The 23,859-nt window shown below is 43.8% G+C and overlaps 1 protein-coding gene across 2 annotated transcripts in view; it reads left to right on the forward strand.

Moving 5' to 3' along the window:
- Positions 1–23,859, forward strand: part of LOC119970367 (kinesin-like protein KIF27) — a 144,880-nt gene that overhangs the window by 9,039 nt on the left and 111,982 nt on the right. The window contains exons 2-4 of one of the 2 annotated variants that reach the window (XM_038804869.1): positions 701–1,097; positions 7,937–8,137; positions 12,652–13,640. In XM_038804869.1, coding sequence (XP_038660797.1) covers positions 800–1,097; positions 7,937–8,137; positions 12,652–13,640 — 1,488 coding nt within the window. In that variant the 5' untranslated portion in view covers positions 701–799. Of the gene's footprint in view, positions 1–700; positions 1,098–7,936; positions 8,138–11,342; positions 11,631–12,651; positions 13,641–23,859 lie in introns of those variants that run through there. The other variant, XM_038804871.1, reaches the window with a different exon arrangement.

The raw sequence follows: 23,859 nt of genomic DNA on the forward strand, positions 1-23,859 counted from the left end.
CCCATCAGCTTCCTTCACTTGGTCTTAAGTGGCCTGTAACAAGCCTGATTGGCTACTTACAGCGTACCGATAGGTGCGCCTGCCACCTCCCCATTGCACCTCCATGAAAATGGCCCAGGAATGGGATGGGGCCTTCCTGCACTCCTAGCTCTGTGTGAACTAAAATTCAAGCCCCTGGTCACTCCTTCAATCACCGAGCCTGATGGTACATTTCATAACCTCCTATTCTAAAGATTGATATTCACTATTAATAGATGTTGTCCCAGGACAGAACTCTGTGTGACACCAATACCCAGTTCCAGCTACTTTAAGGAACTATCTTTAATTCCAACTTTTTATTTCCTCCTTGCTAACTAGTTTTTATTTCCACTTGCTCTCCCTCTCCTAGTTCCATACTGCTCATGTATACCAAGTTTACTGTATTTCCCATCCCACCCACCATATATGATGACTCCAAAGATGTGCTGGTTAGGTGGATTTACAGGGATAGGGCGGGGGAGTGGGCCCACCTAGGGTGCTCTTTCAGAGGGTCAGTGTAGACTCGGACTGAATGGCCTCCCTCTGCACTGTAGGAATTCCAGGGCTCTATGGACTCCTTGAACAGTATTAGGTTTTCAAAATGCAGGCTTTATTTTCATACATAGAGGAATAAACAGTTTATCACATTCGTCAAGTTGAAATTCCAACTTTTTCTTTCAAGTGTATGCAATATGGAACATGGAAAAAAGATGACCTGCAAAAATGGATGCACAAAAGTTAAAGACTAATTTCATGAGCCAAACATTTCAATCTGGTTAATATGGAAGAGATTGCAGTTAAAGTCGCGGTACGGATTCGACCTCTGCTTCCAAAAGAAATCCTCCATAACCATCAAGTTTGTGTTCGGATTGTTCCCAACACACAGCAAGTTGTGATTGGGAAAGATCGTGCTTTTACATTTGATTTTGTATTCGGACAAAAATCATCCCAAGAAGATGTATATTCTGCCTGCGTAAAGCCTTTAGTGATATCAGCAATTGAAGGTTATAATGCCACTGTCTTTGCTTATGGACAAACAGGATCAGGAAAAACATACACAATTGGCGGAGGACATATAGGTAAGGTTTTTGAAAATCCTCTCTGCTTTGAAACGGTTACTGTACACTGATTTTAAATCCTATTACTGTGAAATATCTATAATAAGTAGTGAGACAATACATTAATAATATATCATTCTGATGTTAATGTGCGCCTTGAATGGGAATGATCAACGTAATCCCAGTGTATTATGTCTAAATGTTAAAATTCCCACAATTCCCACCTAAACAAGTTTCCAATATTTCCTGTGCAGCCATAGCTAGTCATCTATCATGAGCTTCCTCAGGGGCTGGGAGAGTCACCACAAACTGTCCCATATACAAAGGGAATCGGTCTACCCTCCACTGGTTTAAAATCTAGAACTAGAAGGTATAGTCGATAATTAGAGCCAGGCCTTTCAGGAATGAAATTAGGAAATAAAATGAAAGGGAAATTGTTTTTTCCTAGTACCTAGTTTATTAGAGTTGTTTGGTAAAGCTGTTAATGTGTACTTGGATTTCCGAAAACACATTTGATAAGGTGCCACATCAAAGGATACGACAAAAAATAAAAACTCATGGTGTAGGGGATGATATATTAGCATGGATAGAGGATTGGGAGGAAGAAGAGAGTAAGGATGTTGGAAAGCTGTAACTAGTGAAATGTCACAGTTCTCAGTGCTGGGGTCTCAACTATTTACATTCTATATCAAGCACTTGAATGAAGGGATCAGATGCATGGTAGCTAAATTTGCTGATGATAACAAGATAGGTAGAAAAGCAGTTGACAAGAGGAGGTCAAGAGGCTTAAAAAAGGATATTGATAGGTTAAGTTGGTGAGCAGAAATTTGGCAGATGAAATATAAAGTGGAAAGTATAACGTGGGACAATGTGAATTTGACTATTTTGGCATAAAGAATGGAAAAACGGGATACTATTTAAATGGAGAGAGATTGCAGAACTTAGTGGAACAGAGAGATTTGGCTGTCCTGGTACATGAATCACCAAATGTTAATGTGCAGGTACAGAAAGTGATTAGGAAGGCAAATGGAATGTTTATGGGGCGGGATATTCCGTGCCCCTGCGGCATGCTTCTCAGCAATGTGAAACGGCCCACTGGTGGCTGGCAGCAGGATCTTCTGGTCATATTGCGGTCAATAGGATTTCCCATTATATCCACCCCCCTGCTGCCGGGAAACCTACAGAGAGGTTCGCCAACAGTGGGGCAGGAAGATCCTGCTGGTGTGAACGGCCAGAAAATCCTCCCCTATGTTTCTTGCAAAGAGAATTGGTCATACAGATAGGAAAATTTTGTTGCCACTGTACAGGGCCTTGAGACCTCATCTGTATAGTTTTGGTCTCCTTATTTGGAAAAAAGATATAAATGTATTTGATGAATTCAGAGAAGGTTCACTCAACTCATTCATGGGATGAAGGGTTTATGCAGGAACAGGCTGCGCCTATACGCACTGAATTTGATGGATTAGAAGTGATCTTTTTGAAACATGCAATATCATGAGGGGACCAGATAAGGTGGATACTGAGAGAATGTTTCCCCTTGTGGGGGAGACTTGAACTAGCGGCCACAGAGTTGGATAGATTTTTGATAGACAAGATGGAAAGGATAGGAAGGTGGAGTTGAGACCAAAATCACATCAACCATGAACCTATCGAATGGTGGAGCAGATTCGAAAGGCCAAATGGCTTACTCTTGTTCCAATATTCCTTTGTTCTCATGTCTCAGCCCGTGTATTCAAAATACCACAAAGAACACCAGTTTGTTAAGATCCCTGTAAATCCTGTTATGGGCCAGGGTTTAGAAATTCAAAAGTATATTGTGGAGTTCACCTGACCTATAACTTTTTGTTGAATTTGGCTAGGATGAGCACAAGAGCCTTCACTTGAGGTGTGATTCAAGAGTCTTCCTAGACACTTTAATTAACTTTTCCAATTCAAAAACAAAATCCCATAAACCAAAAACGCCGTTTCAAGGTTGTGACCCAGCACTCTGCATTCTTACTTGAATGAGACTGACTTTCCCTGAGAGTCTGACCCCGTCTCACCAGCAGGTTTAAGCCCTTCCGAAAGCAAACTATATTTTTAAAAGCTACCACCAAGGTGATTTTGACTGGACAGATAATTAAAATGAAAGTAGAGAGAAAGACAGGCCAAACACTTCTGTTCTCTGAGTCCACAGCAGCCAAATGTAAAAGCGAAAATAAAACTCTCACACAGCCACAGCTCAGCTCCTCCGACACAATGACATCACTGAAGCCATGTGATAAGACAAAAATCTTTCTTAAAGGGACACTCACATGACAATACCAATAACTTAAAAAACGATTTTCTACTTCAGTTAGGGGCGAAATTCTCCGACCCCCAGCAGGGTCGGAGAATCGCCTGGGGGCGCCTAAAATCCCGCCCCCGCTGTGGCAGAGATTCTCCGCCTCTCGGGAAGTGGCGGTGGCGGAATCTTGCCACTCCGATCGGAGAGGCCCCTGCGGTGATTCTCCGGCCCGGATGGGCCGAAGTCCCGCCGCTGGGAGGCCTCTCTCGCCGCCGAGGTTTGAACCACCTCTGGAACGGCGGGATCAGCGGCGCGAGTAGGCCCCCGGGGTCCTGGGGGGGCGGGGGGCGATCGAACCCCGGGGGGTGCCCCCACGGTGGCCTGGCCCGCGATCGGGGCCCCCCGCTCAGACTCCGGGCCAGTGCCCTGGGTGCACTATTTTCCTCCGCGGCCACCACGGCCTCTGCCATGGCGGTAGTGGAAGAGAACCCCACATCACGTATGCGCCGGCAGTGACGTCAGCGGCCAGCTGCCGCTGACGTCACTGCCGGCGCATGCGCGGACTGGCGAAAGCCTTTCGGCCAGCCCCGCTGCCGGGGGCGCCGGTTTTTTGCGCCAGTCTTCTGGTGCAAACCGCTCCGGCGCGGGGCTGGCCCCCAAAGGTGGGGAGAATTCATTTTTTAAGTTATTGGTATTGTCATGAGAATTCCTCACCTTTGGGGAGGCCCGACCCCTGAGTGGTTGGCGCTACTCCCCTACGCCGGCACCCTCCGTCACGCCGGGTAGGGGAGAATGCCGCCCCACAGCTGAAAGGATAACATGACAAAATTCACATTTTAGTCTTTTATTGTACCACAAGACTAGTACACTTTTTATAAGGCAGCTTGTATTTTAAACAGACCCTAACTTTCCCATTACTTTTAACATAATCAGTAAAACCCACTTTACGGGCAGCACGGTGGCACACTGGTTAGCATTGCTGCCTACGGAGCTGAGGACCCGGGTTCGAATCCCGGCCCTGGGTCACTGTCCGTGAGGAGTTAGCACATTCTCCCCGTGTCTGCGTGGGTTTCACCCCCACAATCCAAAAAGATGTGCAGGATAGGTGGATTGGCCACGCTAAATTGCCCCTTAATTAGAAAAAATAATTGGGTACTCTAAATTTATTTTTAAAAAAACAACCCACTTTACAGGTATATGTTATACTGTCCTTTTAAATGGACATCAATTCTCCCAGAGCCAGTGCAAAATAATTCTTAGCTCCCGATGGTTTACTTCCAATTTTTTCTTTTCCCAGCCTGGATCTCCAGAACTGTCTTTCATGGTGCAAGTTTTCTTGGAGACCTCTCTCTGCAGCTATAGCCAGGAATCTTCCAGCTCTGTTTTCACTTTGCATGAATTTGATCTTTCCAATCGAAGTGGAACTTCCTTCGCACTTCTGCATGGTGAAACGTAAAATCCTTCGGCCTCTAGCTGAACTTTAGACCTCTAGCTGCTCTCTCTCTTGTACCCTGGCACATTAACCTGTCTGAACTTTCAGAGATATTAGGAAACCTTCCTCCCACAATATCCATCTCCACGCAACATTAATCACAAGAATCTGGTAGCCAGATAGAAATACCGATTAGTTCTCCTTGAGACCCCAACTCTCTTTTATCTTGGAAGTAAATGGACAGTTTGAAGCACAACTGTCTGCACCCAGACAGTCTCAGCACATTTCTGAGATTTTGGAGATTTGTAGTTTATTCACTGTTTTCCTTTAAATTTAAAGTACCCATTTTTGTTTTCCGATTTAAGGGGAAATTTAGCATGGCCAGTCCACCTACCCTGCATATCTTTGGGTTGTGGAGGTTTGACCCAAGCAGACATGGGGAGAATGTGCAAACTCCACACGGACAGTGACCCGGGGCTAGTATCGAACCCGTTTCTTTGGTGCATTTGAGGCACCTGTGCTAACTACTGCGCCACCGTGCCACCCCTAGTTTATTCACTGTTAGCACACCAGCTGCTGCCATTGTGTCTAAGTGTAAATTGCTTGCACCTTCTTCCCAGTAAAACAATTTGAGTCCCCTTTAGCTACCCAGGCTTACTGTTAGATCATCCTCAGAATAGTTTATATCAGTGTTTTTCAAACTGTTTTTCCCGCGACCCACTTTTACCAACTGGCGGACCTTCGGGACACATGCCGGCCGACGTTTGCGAGACATGCCAGCTGACGTTAGCGACCCATGCCGGCCGACCTTCGTGACATACCATTATTGCTTACCTTTAATGTGGCAGGTGGGCCTGCTTGGTCCTCACGTAATGTCTTGCTTTGTCATTCAATGTTACATTTAGGCTAAGAACTTCAGCTATCGATTTAAGTTCTTGCTGTATGCTTTGAAAAAAAATCAAGAGGTTTGTCCTCGTACTCGCCATGCTTAGTTTTCGAATGACTTTGAAGATTTGAGGGTTTTAAACTTCATTTGACAGCACTTCCCTGCATATAACACATATGGGCTTTGCATCCCGCTTTGCATTTGCACAATTAGTGCCATACCTCAAGAAATCATCTTTTACACTGCTTTGTTCCCAATTTCAGTTTCTTCTTAATTGTTGTTCACCAGAGGCCCTGGAGCTCGGGATACAGCTTACACAAGCACTGCCTTGTCCTACCGTGGACTTTTCTGAGAAGCTCTCTCCAGCAGATTTAGCTGTGAAATCCTGTTCTGTTTGTATCTCTGGCCCTCTCTACCTTATTACAAAATTACCCATCTTCATTTCTTCACACAGTCCTGTTGCTTGCTTTCTGACAGCTACAAAATGGAGTAATCACACCTCTATGATTTTGCGCCAAAGCATTGACTTGCCGGGTGCATGACCTTCTCTCTGCCACTGCCTCTGATAGAAATACACATTGTCATATTTAAGGCCAGTCATGGCCGGCATTCTTTTTTTTACTTTGAAACTTTATTTCTAACACCTAATTTTTCCAAATTTATGACTTTTTAACTGCTAAAAATTAAATTAACTTCAGTTGAACATGTGCAGTCTTACATTTACACACAAACTTTGTTTTAAATATGTTACCATTTCTTTAGCAATTTAATCAATTATAAAAAAGGACACTCTTGTTTTTACTTTACAAAGTACGACTTTAGAGGAGATGAAATAACTTGTCAAACACACACAATGTCACACAATTTTTTCTGGGTCCACTGCATTGCAGTATCCAAACATCCAAATCACCTCCTGCTCCAATCTCACCAAAAGCTCTGACTTCCTGGTTTCCAGAGAGTGTCGACACAAAGTGATGACTGAAAGGTTTCTTCCAGTGTTCACATATGTCAGCCCTATTGACTGGCCTCGGTTAATCAGTATTCTGAGAAACCTGGCCTGGCATCCTCTCACTGTACCCACCCCAGTCACAGACCACTTAGCGACCAGTACTTACCGTTGTGGAAGTGCTAACGGACGTTGTGCTGGCTGCTGAATGGATTGACCAAGTAGCCGCAGGCTGCATACTGCCGATTGGTGGCGGGGGACGAGCAGAGCAGCGTGCAAAGAATGAGCACAAGAGTGGAGCTCCAAGATGGGGCCATCATTTTTAGCATCGCGCCCACGTGGACACCCGTCAACCCATCCTCCCCCAACACTCTGCGCACGGTGACCAGCACACAGCCTAGTCTCGCGCAGCCTGCCCCCTCAAAACCGCAACCAATCGGGGACTGCAGTTGGGAACTTCTTACCGCGATCGGGATTGCCACAACCGATCGCTCCACGACCCACCCGACACCTATCCGCAACCCACCTGCGGTCGCGACCCAGAGTTTGAAAACCCTTGGTTTATGTGACCCCTTTCATTTTATCGTAAATTAAAGACGACCCTAAACATAATAATCTGGTACTTATACTTTATCCCATAGAGAACTTTGGAAAATTAAAACTAATGCACCAACTATCTCCCTAGCTGCTTTTCTCAAACCTTAGGATGAAGTCCATCCGGATCTGGGAATTTGCCATCCCACAGTCCCAACAACTTTCGCAATACCATTTCCCCGATGATTGTAATTTTTACTGAGTTCCTCGCTCCCTTCCATTTCCTGATTTGCAGCTATTTCTGGGATGTTATTTGTATCTTCCATAGTGAAGCCTTCAGCTGGTTTGGGACTTTAACCAGCACCACTGCCATTATCAAGCACCATGTTCTAACTGGTCCTACATGACATCTACCACTCTAGCTATTCTGGAACCAAATTGGATAGAAATGTTCATGGCTTGAGTTCTGAAATTGTTAAAAACCACAGGACCCAAATTATGATTTTTCCAGTCTGGCAAATCACAAGCTACACATCATTTCCCCAGCTGCAAGCATCATGGAATCTTTCCTCGAATGTATATTTTTGTAACTGTAACCGCAAGGTAAATGTCACATGCTCTAAGAAGGTATTGCATTAGAATGTTAGCCCTCACCTACATAACTAGTGGCTGCATCATAAAAGCTAAGTATTGTTCAGAAAAACTGTATTTGATCAGGTTTCGTTGTTTACGGATTAATTAGAATAATTGTGCATGAAATATAAAAGATTTATAAGGACTTTTTATAACCTTAAAGCCTCATTTTCTGATGAGTTGAAAGGCATTATTCCACGTGCCATTCACGAGATCTTCCAAAACATTACCGAACATCACAATATAGACTTTCATGTGAAAGTATCCTACATTGAAGTGTACAAGGAAGAGCTGAGGGACCTTTTGGAGTTACAGAGCACCAGCAAAGACATTCATATCAGAGAAGATGAAAAAGGAAACACAGGTAATCCTGCCATTTGGTTAATATAAACCTAATAAATGAAGACTTTTTATCAATGTATTTCTTGTTCTCTCCTCATTTTATTTATAAATAATTTTCTCTCATCTCACTTGCATAATAAGTATTAAGTTGATTTTATTATGTTTAAGATTCTTTAGAAGTATGCTTGTTTAATATTAAATTTGTATCCGTTACCGCCATTTGAGCTTCTTTAGCAGATAAGTCACACTTATAGTAACTTGTTTCCAGAGTTCTTTATTTTTACCTCTTCCGTTCACCTGAATGTTTCAAGTTGGCACTTCAGAATTCATTTTGATCTAATAGAGCCCAATCGACCTCTATAATTAACACAATACTACAGATGTGGGGCAGCACAATGGTGCGGTGGTTAGCATTGCTGCCTCACGGCACTGTGGTCCTGGGTTCGACCCCGGCTCTGGTCACTGTCTGTGTGGAGTTTGCACGTTTTCCCCGCCTCTGCGTGGGTATCACCCCACAACGCAAATAGATGTGCAGGGTAGGTGAATTGGCCACGCTAAATTGCCCCTTAACTGGAAAAGAAATTATTGGGTACTCGAAATTAAAAAAAAAAAAATAATGCTGCACATGTGTCTATGTGTTTGCCCCACTTGCATGCGATTTGAACTGAGACCAAATTTCTATTCACCGGTGATCAGCTGCAATTTTCTAAGCAAACAGCAAATTTAGGCTCAGCATTGTGCATAGATGTTGTGCACTAGTCCCTAATTTTGACTGGAATTTGGCAGAGAAATAGAATTATAGATCTAAATTACTTGTAACATAGAGTCTCGGTCAATTGGTAAATTAGTAGGCCTCATTCACAATGTTTCTGTGATCTGCTACCTATGGTTGGAAACCCAAGAGCACAGCAAGTCAAACAAATTTACAAATGCCTGATTATCCACTTTGTGTTCTTCGTTCTAGGGAGGAGTGGCATGGTGGCATAATGGTTAGCACTGCTACCTCACAGCGGCAGGGACCCAGGTTCAATTCTGGCCTCGGGTGACTGTCTGTGTGGAGTTTGCACTTTCTGCCCTTGTCTGCGTGGATTTCCTCCAGGTGCTTCAGTTTCCTCCCACAGTCCAAAGATGTGCACGTTAGTTGGATTGGCCATGCTAAATTGCCCTTTAGTGTCCAAAGATGTGCAGGTTAGGTGGGGTTAGGGGGATAGGGCGGGGCAGTGGGCCTAGGTAGGGTACTCTTTCAGAGGGTTGGTGCAGACTCAATGAGCCAAATGGCCTCCTTCTGCATTGTAGGGATTCAATGGTTCTTCTACAGATAGAATTTCAGCTATGATGCTTTGAGTAGAATTGGATGAAAAGTATGATTTTAAAAAAATCATAATTATTTAATTGTTGAATCAAAAATGCAACTTCTAAATTTGTGAATTACACCAAATTTTGGGGGTAGGTGGGTGGATAGACGATACTGAGGAGGACTGCAACAAATTACAGGACAACCTTGATATGTTTGCAGAATGAGAAAATAATTGGCAAATAAAGTTCAACCCAGATAAATGTGAGGTAGTACATTTTGGTGGGAACAGGCCACTTATTATTTGGAAGGTGCATTTCTAGGTGGGTTGGAAGAATAAAAGAGTGAATAAATCCACCAATCACTAAAGGTTGTACCAATGGATTTGAAAAACAATAAATTTAGAGTACCCAATTCCAAAGAGGTAATTTAGTGTGGCCAATCCACCTATACTGCACATCTTTGGGTTGTGGGAGTGAGACCTACGCAGACACTGGGAAAAGATGTAAACTCCATAGGGACAGTGACCTTGTGCCGGGATCAAACTCGGGTTGTCGGCGTCGTGAGGCTAACCACTGCGCCACCATGCCACCTCTGTGCCAGCGTTTAGTAAGGCCATAACAAAAGCAATCTAGGCACTGGAAATTCAAGAGAGATAGAATTAAAAGGTAGGAAAGTTAGCTAAACCTGCATCGAACCTAGATTAAAGCACACTCTCACATGCCGTTCTGGTCACCATATTATAAAAAAGAGAGAGAGGCACTGGAAATGATGTAGGGAAGATGTACATGGGTGATAACAATAATGCGTGGATATACTTTCAGGAAAGGTTGACAGGCTATATCTGAAAAAGACTGGCAGGTGACTTAATAGAGGTCTTCAAAATTATAAAAGGTTTTGATAGACTGGATACAGAGAAATTATTTCCTCTTGTGGGAAGAACATAATTTGTGGCCATCAATTAGTGGTGGCACGGTAGCACAGTGTTAACACTGTTGCTTCGATGGGCAGCACGGTGGCCCAGTGGTTAGCATTGCTGTCTCACGGCGCCAAGGTCTCAGGTTCGATCTCAGCTCTGGGTCACTGTCCGTGTGGAGTTTACACATTCTCCCCGTGTTTGCGTGGGTTTTGCCCCCACAGCCCAAAGATGTGTAGGGTAGGTGGATTGGCCACACTAAATTGCCCCTTAATTGGAAAAAATGAATTGGGTACTCGAAATGTATTAAAAAAAACACTGTTGCTTCACAGCGCCAGGGTCCCAGGTTTGATTCCCGACATGGGTCACTGTCTGTGCGGAGTCGACATGTTCTCCCCGTGTCTGCGTGGGTTTCCTCCCAGTGCTCCAGTTTCCTCCCACAAGTCTCGAAAGACGTGCTGTTAGGTAATTTGGACATTCTGAATTCTCCCTCCATGTACCTGAACAGGTGCCAGAATGTGGCGACTAGGGACTTTTCACAGTAACTTCATTGAAGTGGTAATGTAAACCTACTTATTCAATATAAGGTGGTCACCAAGAAATGCAACAGAGAATTTGTGAGAAATTCCTTTACCTAAAGGATGGCAAAAATGTGGAACTTTGTGTCTCAGGGAGTAGTTGAAGTGAATAGTATAAACGTATTTAAGGGGAAATTAGATGTGCATATGAGGGAGAAGGAAATAGATGGTTACTGCCATAACCTGGGGTTAAGCAGGGCATGGGACACTAATAAAACCTTAAGCAGGTCATGGGACATTTATGAGACTGGCGGATTGATATTCCCAAAGTATGGGGTTTATGCACTCCCCCACTGACAGGCGGGGCACCCCTTTTTACATCCTGTATAAAACCGGAGGGCCATGAACTGTGAGCTGGATCCTATATTAAAGTAACTGCTATGTACTCTTGTTCTGTTGCATTAAGCCTTTTCCTTTTGATTCAACCTGTTCGGCTCGGTATGGACTCCTTTCCGGACCTCTTAATGCTGGTGACGAGGAGTAAACTCTAGTCTCTGGATGATGCTGCAGCCTTTGGCCTCCGCCACCTCCGAAGACCGAGTTCCAGTTGGGTTCTTTTATGCCCCCGGATGCCATTGTTTCATCAGTTGGATCTGTTTGATGATGCTTGGGAGTGTTGGATCTGCTAAGCTGAGAGCGTTTGCTTCTTCTGTTGGACCAAATGCCATTGCTGAGAATGTATGGCAAGTGATGGTGTTCCTCACCGTGTTGGGGGCTGAGACTTAAGGTTTGATCCAAGACTTGTTTTTTCCCGCCGCCCCCCCCACTCCCACACTTTCGAACAGCTGATCGAGGTGGTCAGCGGCCACTTTAGCCCTCCATCTTCTGTATTAAAGCAACAGAACAAGAGTACAGAGAAATTACTCGACTACAGGAGCCAGGTCACAGTTCATGGCTCTCCAGTTTTACACAGGATGTAGAAGGGGGCTCCCGAACCCTCAGTGGGGGTGTGTGTATTCCCCTTTGGGAATATCAATCCCCAAGTCTCATAAGTGTCCCACGACCTGCTTAAGGTTCCATTAATGTCCTATGACCTGCTTAACCCCTGGTTATGACAGTTACAATGCTTGATTTAGATCGTAAGAAAGATGGGAAGAGGCTTAAGTGGAGATAAACGCAGGCATGGAATTTTTGGGTCAGTTTTCTTGTTGTAAACATCCTATGTTGTTCTAACTTCATGCAGGCCAAAATTAAACTTGGGAGCTGCTTGTTGAATGCTTTGCATTTACTCAATGGTCCACTGGGTGGCTTAGTATAGACTGCAGTATGGGCTTGTATAGACTGCAGCAGTTTAAGAAGGCAGCTCACTACCACCTTCTCAAGGACAATTGGAGATGGGCAATAAATGCTGGCCTAGTCAGCAATGCCCACATCCTGCAAAAGAATAAAAGAAGTATAAAGTAACTGTTATAACCCACAAAGGTTTTACAGGGTGAGAATGATTAACTACCCCATGGACCTTGCAGAACATGAGTTTCCCCAATACAAGGGTGGGGATCTTTAACAATGCCTGGTTATGTATAAGTAGAGTTAGCCACTAAGGCACCGACAAAGGAAGACTCAGTAAGTAGCTACTGGAGCTGTATATAATAATAGTTGTAAATAAAGCTTTCTTTTCTACAAAACTGGAATTGGACTTTTCGTGGCCTTTGTAAAAGTAACATTCAGCTAATTGTATTATTCTGGTCTCATTGTACTATTTATCAAAAAGCTAGCTGACAAACAATTCCTTCCCTTTTTTGTTTTAGTGATTATTGGGGCCAAAGAGTATGAAATTGAGACACCAGACGAAATGTTGAGTCTCTTGGAGGCTGGCAATGCAGCTCGTCACACAGGTACCACACAGATGAATGAGTACTCCAGCCGATCACATGCTATTTTCACAATATACCTCAATCAAAAGCAACCTAAAAACGGACAACCATCAAATACTGATGAAGAGGACATTATAAAAGAATCAGAAAGGTCATTTCAGTTGATTTCTTCCAAATTTTGTTTTGTTGATCTAGCTGGCTCAGAAAGAGTTACCAAAACAGGAAACACAGGTGAACGATTTAAGGAATCGGTTCAAATAAACAGTGGTCTCCTGGCACTTGGGAATGTGATCAGTGCACTTGGAGACCCAAAGAGAAAAAGTATACATATCCCCTACAGGGATACTAAGATAACTCGTCTGCTGAAGGACTCTCTTGGAGGGAATGCCAAAACTGTTATGATTGCATGCATTAGCCCCTCATCATCTAATTTTGATGAATCGCTCAATACTCTGAAATATGCCAACAGAGCCAGGGACATAAGAAACAAACCAATTGTAAATTATGACCCAGACTGGGATCGGATTGATGAAATGGAATTACAAATCAAAACACTCCGGGAGGCACTGCAGAATCAACAGACAAGCCTATTGACTCGTGGCAGTCAGGTTTCACAAGACTCGTTGTGTCAGGACAAAAAACGGATCCATTATCTGGAGGAGCAGGTCGCCCATCTACAAATGGAAAACTATCACTATAAACACTGCATAGATGAAGCCTTGCACTTCTTTTTGGAATTTAGAGATGCAAATAGTTTGAAAGAAGGCCAGTGGCAAAAGATGAAGGAGTGGTTCAACATGATAGAAGAACTGCAAAATGAATTGCCTGACCTGTTTGGTGCGAACAGTGGATTTGGAAGTGGAGGACCAGATTCTCATCACATTACAATACTTCAGTTGAAAAGGGAGCTGAAGAAATGCCAGGTAAGTGCAATATATTTCTATAAGCTTAATGGCCAATGCAAAAATTCTTTAATAAAGGCTGATGTTTTGTAACTGTTACTGTGCAATAACTAGGCCAAAATTTGCTCCAAAGTGCTATGATAATTAAGGAGGATATTTTAAGCATGGACATATTTTAAGCAAGTCACATAACATTGGTAGATACGAGTAGATTACATAAGGCCAATATGGTGCCCATACCCAATAAAGGTGATTAAACAGATACTGGCAACTTTACAATTCATCTAACTTCACCTCTGTGTAAAATAATGGATTTATCAGGTGTAATGTAGCAAGTTGTACCTCAATCTCGAAAGACAAATTTGAAAAGTTCTGAATGAAACATCAAGCTTAGAGCATGCATTTTAAAGGAAATTATTGGAATAAATAAGACACTCATTGAAGATTCATATATTACTGAGATACAGGAAAGGCATTCGCGAGCTCAAGGTTGGAAAGAAAAGAGCCATGAGGCTGAGCCCTGTTGTCAAAAACGTAGCCATGAGGAAAAAATGGCTTTCATGGGGAATTCAAGAGGTGACCTCTGAATATCAGACAGAGACATGTGCGTGTGAATGTGAGACAGAGACGAACGAGTGTGAATGTGAGAGAGATGCGTGTGCCCGATATTAAGATCAGCATTCCAGCATTATTCCTCCCATTAAAAATGATAAATGGTAATTACTAATATATGTTGAATCAGATAATTTTTAAATGATAGTTAATGGCATGGAGATAATTGTGTGAAGAGGGCAAGAAAATCCACAAAATCAGCCATAAATGTTAAACAACTCCAGACTGATGTCGGGACTGTGTTATGATCCACATGGGGTAATAACTTTAAATAAGATATATGAATTCCCATTGGCTAACTATAAAGGATTTGCATGATTTGCAAAGGATTTCACGTTTTAATACTTTTACTGTAACAAACCAACTAAAAGCAACATTGACTAAATATTACCTAGTGTTGCTCGTTTTACTGGAGTGTGATTAACACGCCTCCGTTTAAAGGCCGTGTGCTTAACACTACTATGGCTCTGTATGTGTAATTATGCTCGGAGTCGCCAGGTGCCGTATTGAGACACCGTCACAAGTATATCAAGGTCAGGTTCAAAGTAATAAATCCGTACACCGATTAGTAAGTCCAAATGATTGGTGTTTATTATAACAAATATAATAAATACACATGCATACGCTAAAGAGACTAACTTACTTCTAATACTAAACAACTAAATACTTATCTAGACAGGAACAGGCAAGGTCAGGGAACAAGGCCTTCGTCCCGTTCTTGGTCTGCAACCTTCTGATTCGCAAAGTTGTCAAGGCTAGCAAGGTCTGGATCACGTAGCGATCGTTGTGTTGGCACTTACAGTTCGATGGCTGATGCTCAACGGCCGGTGATGAAACTGGAGTCAGGATGCGATGTAACAGGTCTGGGCCGGAGCAAAACAGCAGACCTGGGCCGGAGCAAACAGACCGAACCATGTGCGGGACCTACTCTTATAGGTCCTAGAAGTCCGTGCCCCTTGGGGCGGGTTCTTTCACCTGCCAGGTATCGATTGGGTCTCTCCCAATCGATATCTTTCAAACTCCCCAATCTGAGGGTCGTTCCTCGATGGGTGGGGCGGTCCCTACAGCTCTTTGTGTTGGTTGCTTTGGCGCCATTCTGTCTGGGCGTCTATGGAAAAGTATCCATTGATACTTAAATGTTTCTATTGTCCGGGGTCTGGATCTGGATCACCTCATTACTATGCAGATCTGTTTCCCATTTGCACCTTTGGCTGAAACTCTGCACCTGGCCAGAAACTGGTTTCTGTACGTGCAGAATGCAAAACAGTCTTCTGCAAGCTGCTTGTTCTCACTATGACTGTTTTTCCCTGCAGTCTTAGCAGTTCTCCATTTTGTAGCCCAGTGTCCATCTTAGATGGCTATATTAGGAAGGAATTAATATTCTAAACCAGGGGTTCCCTTGATGGGGGCGGGATTCTGGGCCTTGGGAAAGTAAGTGGTGGTTCCTGGCCTCAGGAAAGGGGTGGGGGTTCTGGCATCAGGCAAGTGGGAGAGGGTACTGGCCTAAGGAAAGGTGGATGGAGGTTCCGGTCTCTGAAATGCATGGGATGAGGGCATGTGGAGATCGGGTCTTTAAAGAAAGGAAAAGGGGCTTGGTTCAAGCCTTGAAAAAGGAGCTTGGGGGACTGTTCAGATCTCTGAGAGGGCTGTGGGTGTGCTTTTGTGTGTGTGAGGGTGAGTGTTTGTGAATGTGTGAATGTGAGAGCAAGGTGAGCGTGTGTGTGAATATGAGAGAGGAAGACGTGAGCGTGTGTGTAAATGAGAGAGAGGGGGACGTGAGTGTGTGAGTGTGTGTGTGAATGAGAGAGGGAGACGTGAGCATGTGTGTGCATATGAGAGAGATGCGAGCGTGTGAATTTAGATTAAGCAACTTGAACATGAGAAAGAATTAAAGTAGCTTGAATATGTAATGAGAGAAAAAGAAAGAGAAAGGGAGATACAGATCAGGGAAAGAGAAGGGGAGAAACAGATCAGGGAAAAAGAAAAGGAGAGAGAAAAGAAACAAAGAAAGAGATAGGAAAAGTAAAGAGACAGAGGAAAGGGAAAAAGAGAGAATTTGAACTTCAGAAAATGGCTATGAAACATAACAGTCAGTTAAAATTGGCAGACGCAAAGAGAACATACAGTTGGAGGATCGTGATGAGGATAGTCAAAGGCTTGGTGGGGATCCATTTAAATATGTCCAAGCATTGCCAAGGTTTGATGAGAAGGAGGTAGAAGCCTTTTTCATTTCATTTGAGAAGGTAGCTAAACAAATGAAATGGCCACAGGACATGTGGGTATTACTGATTCAAACAAAGCTGGTAGGTAGGGCTGGTGAAGTGTTTGTATCACTACCGGAGAAGGTATCTGGTACGTATGAGGAGGTGAAAAAATCCACCTTGGGTGCATATGAACTAGTGCCTGAAGCCTACAGACAAAGGTTTAGAAATTTAAGGAAAGAATTTGGTCAAACATACGTGGAGTTTGAAAGGCTCAAACAGAGTAATTTTGATAGGTGGACAAGGACTTTGAAAATAGACAAAACGTATGAAGCTCTCAGAGAAATTATACTTTTGGAAGAGTTTAAAAATTCAATTCCTGATGTAGTGAGAACTTGTGGAAGAGCAGAGGGTTAAAACTGCGAGATTAGCAGCAGAAATGGCAGATGATTATGAATCAGTTCATAAATCAAAGCTTGGTTTCCAACATCAGTTTCAGCCTGTGAGGGATAGAAACTGGGGATATGAGAAATACTCAAGTGGTAAAGGTAAAAGTGATCTGATGGGAGATAATAAGAAGAGTGTACCTCAGATTAAAAAAGAAATCCAGCAGGGTGGAAAAGAAATGAAAAGTTTCAAATGTTTTCACTGTAATAAACTAGGCCATGTAAAGTCACGGTGTTGGTGGTTGAAGAAAAGCACTGGGAAGGCTGATGTGGTAAAACAGGATGAGACAGTGGGGTTTGTTAAAGTGGTAAAGGAAAGCCCAAGTGAAGCGAAGGAGGTGCAAAAGATTATACAGCCTGATCAAGAAGTGATTGATAAAAGGTGCCAGATTTCTTTAAACAATTTAATTGTGTGGGTAAAGTTTACTCATGTGTATCAGGAGGAACAGGTAAAGAAGTCACAATTTTAAGAGATACGGGAGCTAGTCAATCTTTAATGGTAAGAGATGAGGAGTTATGTAGTTTGGGAAGAATATTGCCAGAAAAGGTGGTAATATGTGTAATTCAGGGTGAGAAGAGTAGTGTTCCATTATATAAGGTAAGGTTGGAAAGTCCAGTGAAGAGTGGTGAAGTGGTATTAGGAGTAATAGAGAAACTATCTTGTCCAGGAATACAGTTTATCTTGGGTAATGATATAGCTGGATCACAGGTGGGAGTGATGCCTACTGTGGTTGATAAGCCAGGGGAAAATCAGACAACTGAAGTGTTGAAGGACGGGTATCCTTGGATTTTTCCGGATTGTGTAGTAACAAGGTCGCAAATTCACAGGTTAAGACAAGAGGGGAAATCCGGGTGAAGATGAAGTTGAAGTGCAATTATCAGAAAGGATTTTTGATCAGATGGTTGGAAAAGAATGGTTGGAGGATGAGGCGGATATTTTTAGTTCAGGAAAATTGGCGGAGTTACAACAGAAAGATGTAGAATAAAATGGATGGATCAGAAAGCATACACGAAAGAGGAATCTGAGTGGATACCAAAGTGTTATTACTGTAAAACTGATGTCTTGATGAGAAAATGGAGACCTTTACATATGCAGGCGGATGAAAAGTGGGCAGAAGTTCAAGTAGTATTGCTGGTAGGGTATAGAAAGGAGGTGTTGCAAGTTGCACATGAGGTATCAGTGGGAGGTCATTTGGGGATAAGGAAAACTCAAGCTAAAATCCAAAAACATTTTTATTGGCCTGGACTACATAAAGATGTAGTTAAATTTTGTCAATCATGTTACACATGTCATGTGATGGGGAAACCTCAAGAAGTGATAAAATTAGAGCCCTTGATACCCATTCCAGCATTTGAAGAACCTTTTACGAGGGTCCTAATTGATTGCGTATGACCACTTCCTAAAACAAAAAGTGGAATCAATACCTTTTGATGATAATGGATGTGTTCATTAGGTTTCCAGAGGCCATTCCAGTACGTAATATTGCAGGATCAAATTTTACCTCAAGGTTATTCAAAGAAGTTATGGATAGTTTAGGAATAAAACAATTTAAATCAACTGCATACCATCCAGAATCACAGGGAGCGTTAGAAAGGTGGCATCAGACATTAAAGACAATGTTGAGGGCTTATTGTCGCTATTATCCAGAGGATTGGGATAAAGGAATTCCATTCCTACTATTTGCAATTAGGGATGCACATAATGAGTCAACCAAATTCAGCCCTTTTGAACTAATTTTTGGTTATGAGGTAAGAAGAGCACTTAAATTGATTAAGGAAAAATTGGTGAGTTGAGAAATCGGAAATTACATTATTGAATACGTGTCAAATTTTAGGGAACGATTAAATAGAGCAGGTGAATTGGCTAGACAGCATTTAAAAGTTGCACAACATGTGATGAAACATGTAGCGGACAAGAAATCCAAAGTTCGTAGTTTTGCCAGTGGCGATAAAGTTTTAGTATTGTTACCAGTGGTAGGTGAGCCTTTAAAAGCAAGGTTTTGTGGACCTTATCAGATTGAAAGGAAATTGAGTGAGGTGAATTATGTGGTAAAAACGACAGATAGAAGGAAGACTCACCGAGTGTGTCATGTGAATATGCTTAAAAAGTACTTTGAAAGGGAAGGAGCGAAAAAGAAGATTTTAATGATTCTAACTCAAAGTGACGAACCAAATCCAGATGACTGTGAATTTGACATACCTCAAATTAAATTGGAAAATTAGGATGTTCTTAAAAATTGGGATGAATTGTTGAGTTACCTTCCAGAGGAAATACGATCTGACCTGAAAGAGTTATTGATATCACATGGGCAAGTTTGTGGAGATAAATTGGGAAGTACTAAAATGGCTATACATGATGTAGATGTGGGAAAGGCTGTTCCAATGAAACAACATCCAGACAGACTTAATCCTTTAAAATTGGCACAGGTTAACAAAAAGCTTGAGAGTATGATTAAAAATGGCATAATTGAAGTGGGTTGCAGCCAATAGAGCTCGCCCATAGTGATGGTACCAAAACCAGATGACACCCAATGGTTGTGTGTGGACTATAGAAAGGTTAATGCAGTTACAAGAATGGACTCTTGTCCTATCCCACGTTTGGAGGATTGCATTGAGAAAGTGGGAAAATCAGCTTTTATTTCCCGGCTGGGTCACTGTCTGTGTGGAGTCTGCACGTCCTCCCCCTGTGTGCGTGGGTTTCCTCCGGGTGCTCCGGTTTCCTCCCACAGTCCAAAGATGTGCGGGTTAGGTGGATTGGCCATGCTAAATTGCCCGTAGTGTCCTAATAAATGTAAGGTTGGGGGGGGGGGTTGTTGGGTTACGGGTATAGGGTGGATACGTGGGTTTGAGTAGGGTGATCATGGCTCGGCACAACATTGAGGGCCGAAGGGCCTGTTCTGTGCTGTACTGTTCTATGTTCTATTCCACAATTGAGAAGGAGAAAACCCCAGCAGACTGGAATCTTATGCTCCATCAAACCTTCCACCCCGCCTGTGGGAATTTTCAGATAATCAATTTCGCAAATGTGGTTGAACCCGTCGAGGAATATTTTAGGACTTCATGGCAAGTAAACACTGCCTCCACCACTGGAGAGGACCACAGGAGATGATAAACACAGGATCATAAAATGAGTGGTGATGTGAGTGTGGAGTGAGTAGAAAGTTCTCTTACCCCAGCAGAGAAGATGAGATCATTTATCCATTTGCTGCACTGCAGTAGATGACCGCCATGTTGACCTCATCCCAGGCCACAGTGTTCAGACTAGGGGGCCTCCTGCTGCCATCCTTTGGAAAGAGGACATCACGCCTTTCCTCGACAGCCTTGCGGAAATTCCCCAGGGAAGCATCACTAAAGCATGGGCCCAGCACTTGCTGCCTTCTCACAGACATTTTCGGCCCCCGAAAGTCTTAGCATGAAGAATGCCTTTTAGATATGGCGCCCAGACATGATGGTGGGGCAAGCATATGCCTGCCCTGCCACAAGACTCGACGCAAACCTCACAGCTGCGTAATTAATGATCAGGGCAGCGCATGATTCGGCGTGCTCTCCTGCTCTGCTCCACAGCTCAGTCTGATGATTCTGCACGCTCTCCTGCTCTGCTCCACAGCTCAGTCTGATGATTCGACGTGCTCTCCTGCTCTGCTCCACAGCTCAGTCTGATGATTCGGTGTGCTCTCCTGCTCTGCTCTACAGCTCAGTCTGATGATTCTGCACGCTCTCCTGCTCTGCTCGATGGCTCAGTCTGATGATTCTGCATGCTCTCCTGCTCTGCTCTACAGCTCAGTCTGATGATTCGACGTGCTCTCCTGCTCTGCTCTACAGCTCAGTCTGATGATTCGCCGTGCTTTCCTGCTCTGCTCCACAGCTCAGTCTGATGATTCGGCGTGCTCTCCTGCTCTGCTCCACAGCTCAGTCTGATGATTCGGCGTGCTCTCCTGCTCTGCTCGATGGCTCAGTCTGATGATTCTGTGTGCTCTCCTGCTCTGCTCTACAGCTCAGTCTGATGATTCTGCACGCTCTCCTGCTCTGCTCGATGGCTCAGTCTGATGATTCTGCATATTCTCCTGCTCTGCTCTACAGCTCAGTCTGATGATTCTGCACGCTCTCCTGCTCTGCTTGATGGCTCAGTCTGATGATTCTGCGTACTCTCCTGCTCTGCTCTACAGCTCAGTCTGATGATTCTGCGTGCTCTCCTGCTCTGCTCTACAGCTCAGTCTGATAATTCTGCGTATTCTCCTGCTCTGCTCTACAGCTCAGTCTGACGATTCTGCGTGCTCTCCTGCTCTGCGTTTACTTTAACGATGGAAAGGGATAGGTATAAACCGCAGGGCAAGAGTTATTGCTGGGGGAAAGGCAATTATGATGCGATGAGGCAAGACTTAGGATGCATCGCCTGGAGAGGAAAACTGCAGGGGATGGACACAATGGAAATGTGGAGCATGCTCAAGGAACAGCTACTGTGTGTCCTTGATAAGTATGTACCTGTTAGGCAGGGAGGAAGTGGTTGAGTGAGGGAACCATGGGTTACTAAAGCAGTTGAATCACTTGTCAAGAGGAAGAAGGAGGCTTATGTGAAGATGAGACGTGATGGTTCAGTTGGGTCGCTTGAGAGTTACAAGTTAGCTAGGAAGGCTCTAAAGAGAGAGCTAAGAAGAGCCAAGCGAGGACATGAGAAGTCTTTGGCAGGTAGGATCAAGGATAACCCTAAAGCTTTCTATAGGTATGTCAGGAATAAAAGAATGACTAAGGTAAGAGTAGGGCCAGTCAAGGACAGTAGTGGGAAGTTGTGCGTGGAGTCCGAGGAGATAGGAGAGGTGCTAAATGAGTATTTTGCGTCAGAATTCACGCAGGAAAAAGACAAAGTTGTCGAGGAGAATACTGAGATACAGGCTACTGGACTAGAAGGGCTTGAGGTTCATAAGGAGGAGGTGTTAGCGATTCTGGAAGTGTGAAAATAGATAAGTCCCCTGGGCCGGATGGGATTTATCCTAGGATTCTCTGGGAAGCTAGGGAGGAGATTGCTGAGCCTTTGGCTTTGATCTTTAAGTCATCTTTGTCTACAGGAATAGTGCCAGAGGACTGGAGGATAGCAAATGTTGTCCCGTTGTACAAGAAGGGGAGTAGAGATAACCCCGGTAACTATAGGCCAGTGAGCCTTACTTCTGTTGTGGGAAAAGTCTTGGAAAGGTTTATAAGAGATAGGATGTATAATCATCTGGAAAGGAATAATTTGATTAGAGATAGTCAACATGGTTTTGTGAAGGGTAGGTCGTGCCTCACAAACCTCATTGAGTTCTTCGAGAAGGTGACCAAACAGGTCAATGAGGGTAAAGCAGTTGATGTAGTGTATATGGATTTCAGTAAAGCGTTTGATAAGGTTCCCCACGGTAGGCTATTGCAGAAAATACAGAGGCATGGGCTTCAGGGTGATTTAACAGTTTGGATCAGAAATTGGCTAGCTGATAGAAGACAAAGAGTGGTGGTTGATGGGAAATGCTCTGACTGGTGTCCAGTTACTAGTGGTGTGCCACAAGGATCTGTATAGGGGCCGTTGCTGTTTGTCATTTTTATAAATGACCTGGAGGAGGGCGTAGAAGGATGGGTGAGTAAATTTGCAGATGACACTAAAGTCGGTGGAGTTGTGGACAGTGCAGAAGGATGTTACAAGTTACAGAGGGACATAGATAAGCTGCAGAGCTGGGCTGACAGGTGGCAAATGGAGTTTAATGCAGAAAAGTGTGAGGTGATTCATTTTGGAAGGAATAACAGAAAGGCAGAGTACTGGGCTAATGGTAAGATTCTTGGTAATGTGGACGAGCAGAGAGATCTCGGTGTCCATGTCCATAGATCCCAGAAAGTTGCCACCTAGGTTGAGAGGGTTTTTAAGAAGGCGTACGGTGTGTTAGCTTTTATTGGTAGAGGAATTGAGTTTCGGAGCCATGAGGTCATGTTGCAGTTGTACAAAACTCTGGTGCGGCCGCATTTGGAGTATTGTGTGCAGTTCTGGTCGCCACATTATAGGAAGGATGTGGAAGCATTGGAAAGGGTACAGAGGAGATTTACAAGAATGTTGCCTGGTATGGAGGGGAGATCATATGAGGAAAGGCTGAAGGACTTGAGGCTGTTTTCGTTAGAGAGAAGAAGGTTAAGAGGTGACTTAATTGAGGCATACAAGATGATCAGAGGATTAGATAGGGTGGACAGTGAGAGCCTTTTTCCTCGGATGGTGATGTCCAGCACGAGGGGACATAGCTTTAAATTGAGGGGAGATAGATATAGGACAGATGTCAGAGGTAGGTTCTTTACTCAGAGAGTAGTAAGGGCGTGGAATGTCCTGCCTGCAACAGTAGTGGACTCGCCAACACTAAACGCATTCAAATGGTCATTGGAAAGGCATATGGACGATAAGGGAATAGTGTAGAGGGACTTTAGAGGGGTTTCACAGGACGGCGCAACATCGTGGGCCGAAGGGCCTGTACTGCGCTGTAATGTTCTATGTTCTATGCTCTACAGCTCAGCCTGATGATTCTGTGTGCTCTCCTGCTCTGCTCTACAGCTCAGTCTGATGATTCTGCGTGCTCTCCTGCTCTGCTCTACAGCTGTCTGATGATTCTGCATGCTCTCCTGCTCTGTTTCACAGCTCAGTTTAATGATTCGGCATGCTCTCCTGCTCTGTTCCACAGTTCAGTCTTATGATTCTGCACGCTCTCCTGCTCTGCGCTACAGCTCAGTCTGATGATTCTGCGTGCTCCCCTGCTCTGCTCCACAGCTCAGTCTGATGATTCTGTGTGCTCCCCTGCTCTGCTCCACAGCTCAGTCTGATGATTCTGCACGCTCTCCTGCTCTGCTCCACAGTTCAGTCTTATGATTCTGCACGCTCTCCTGCTCTGCGCTACAGCTCAGTCTGACTTCCGTCCTTGCCACAGGACGTGGTCGCGGAGTGGAAAATTCCAACCTTTGTATTTATTTATGACTCATTTA

Source organism: Scyliorhinus canicula, chromosome 8 (genome assembly GCF_902713615.1).
Source record: "Scyliorhinus canicula chromosome 8, sScyCan1.1, whole genome shotgun sequence".
In the NCBI taxonomy this organism is placed as follows: domain Eukaryota; kingdom Metazoa; phylum Chordata; class Chondrichthyes; order Carcharhiniformes; family Scyliorhinidae; genus Scyliorhinus; species Scyliorhinus canicula.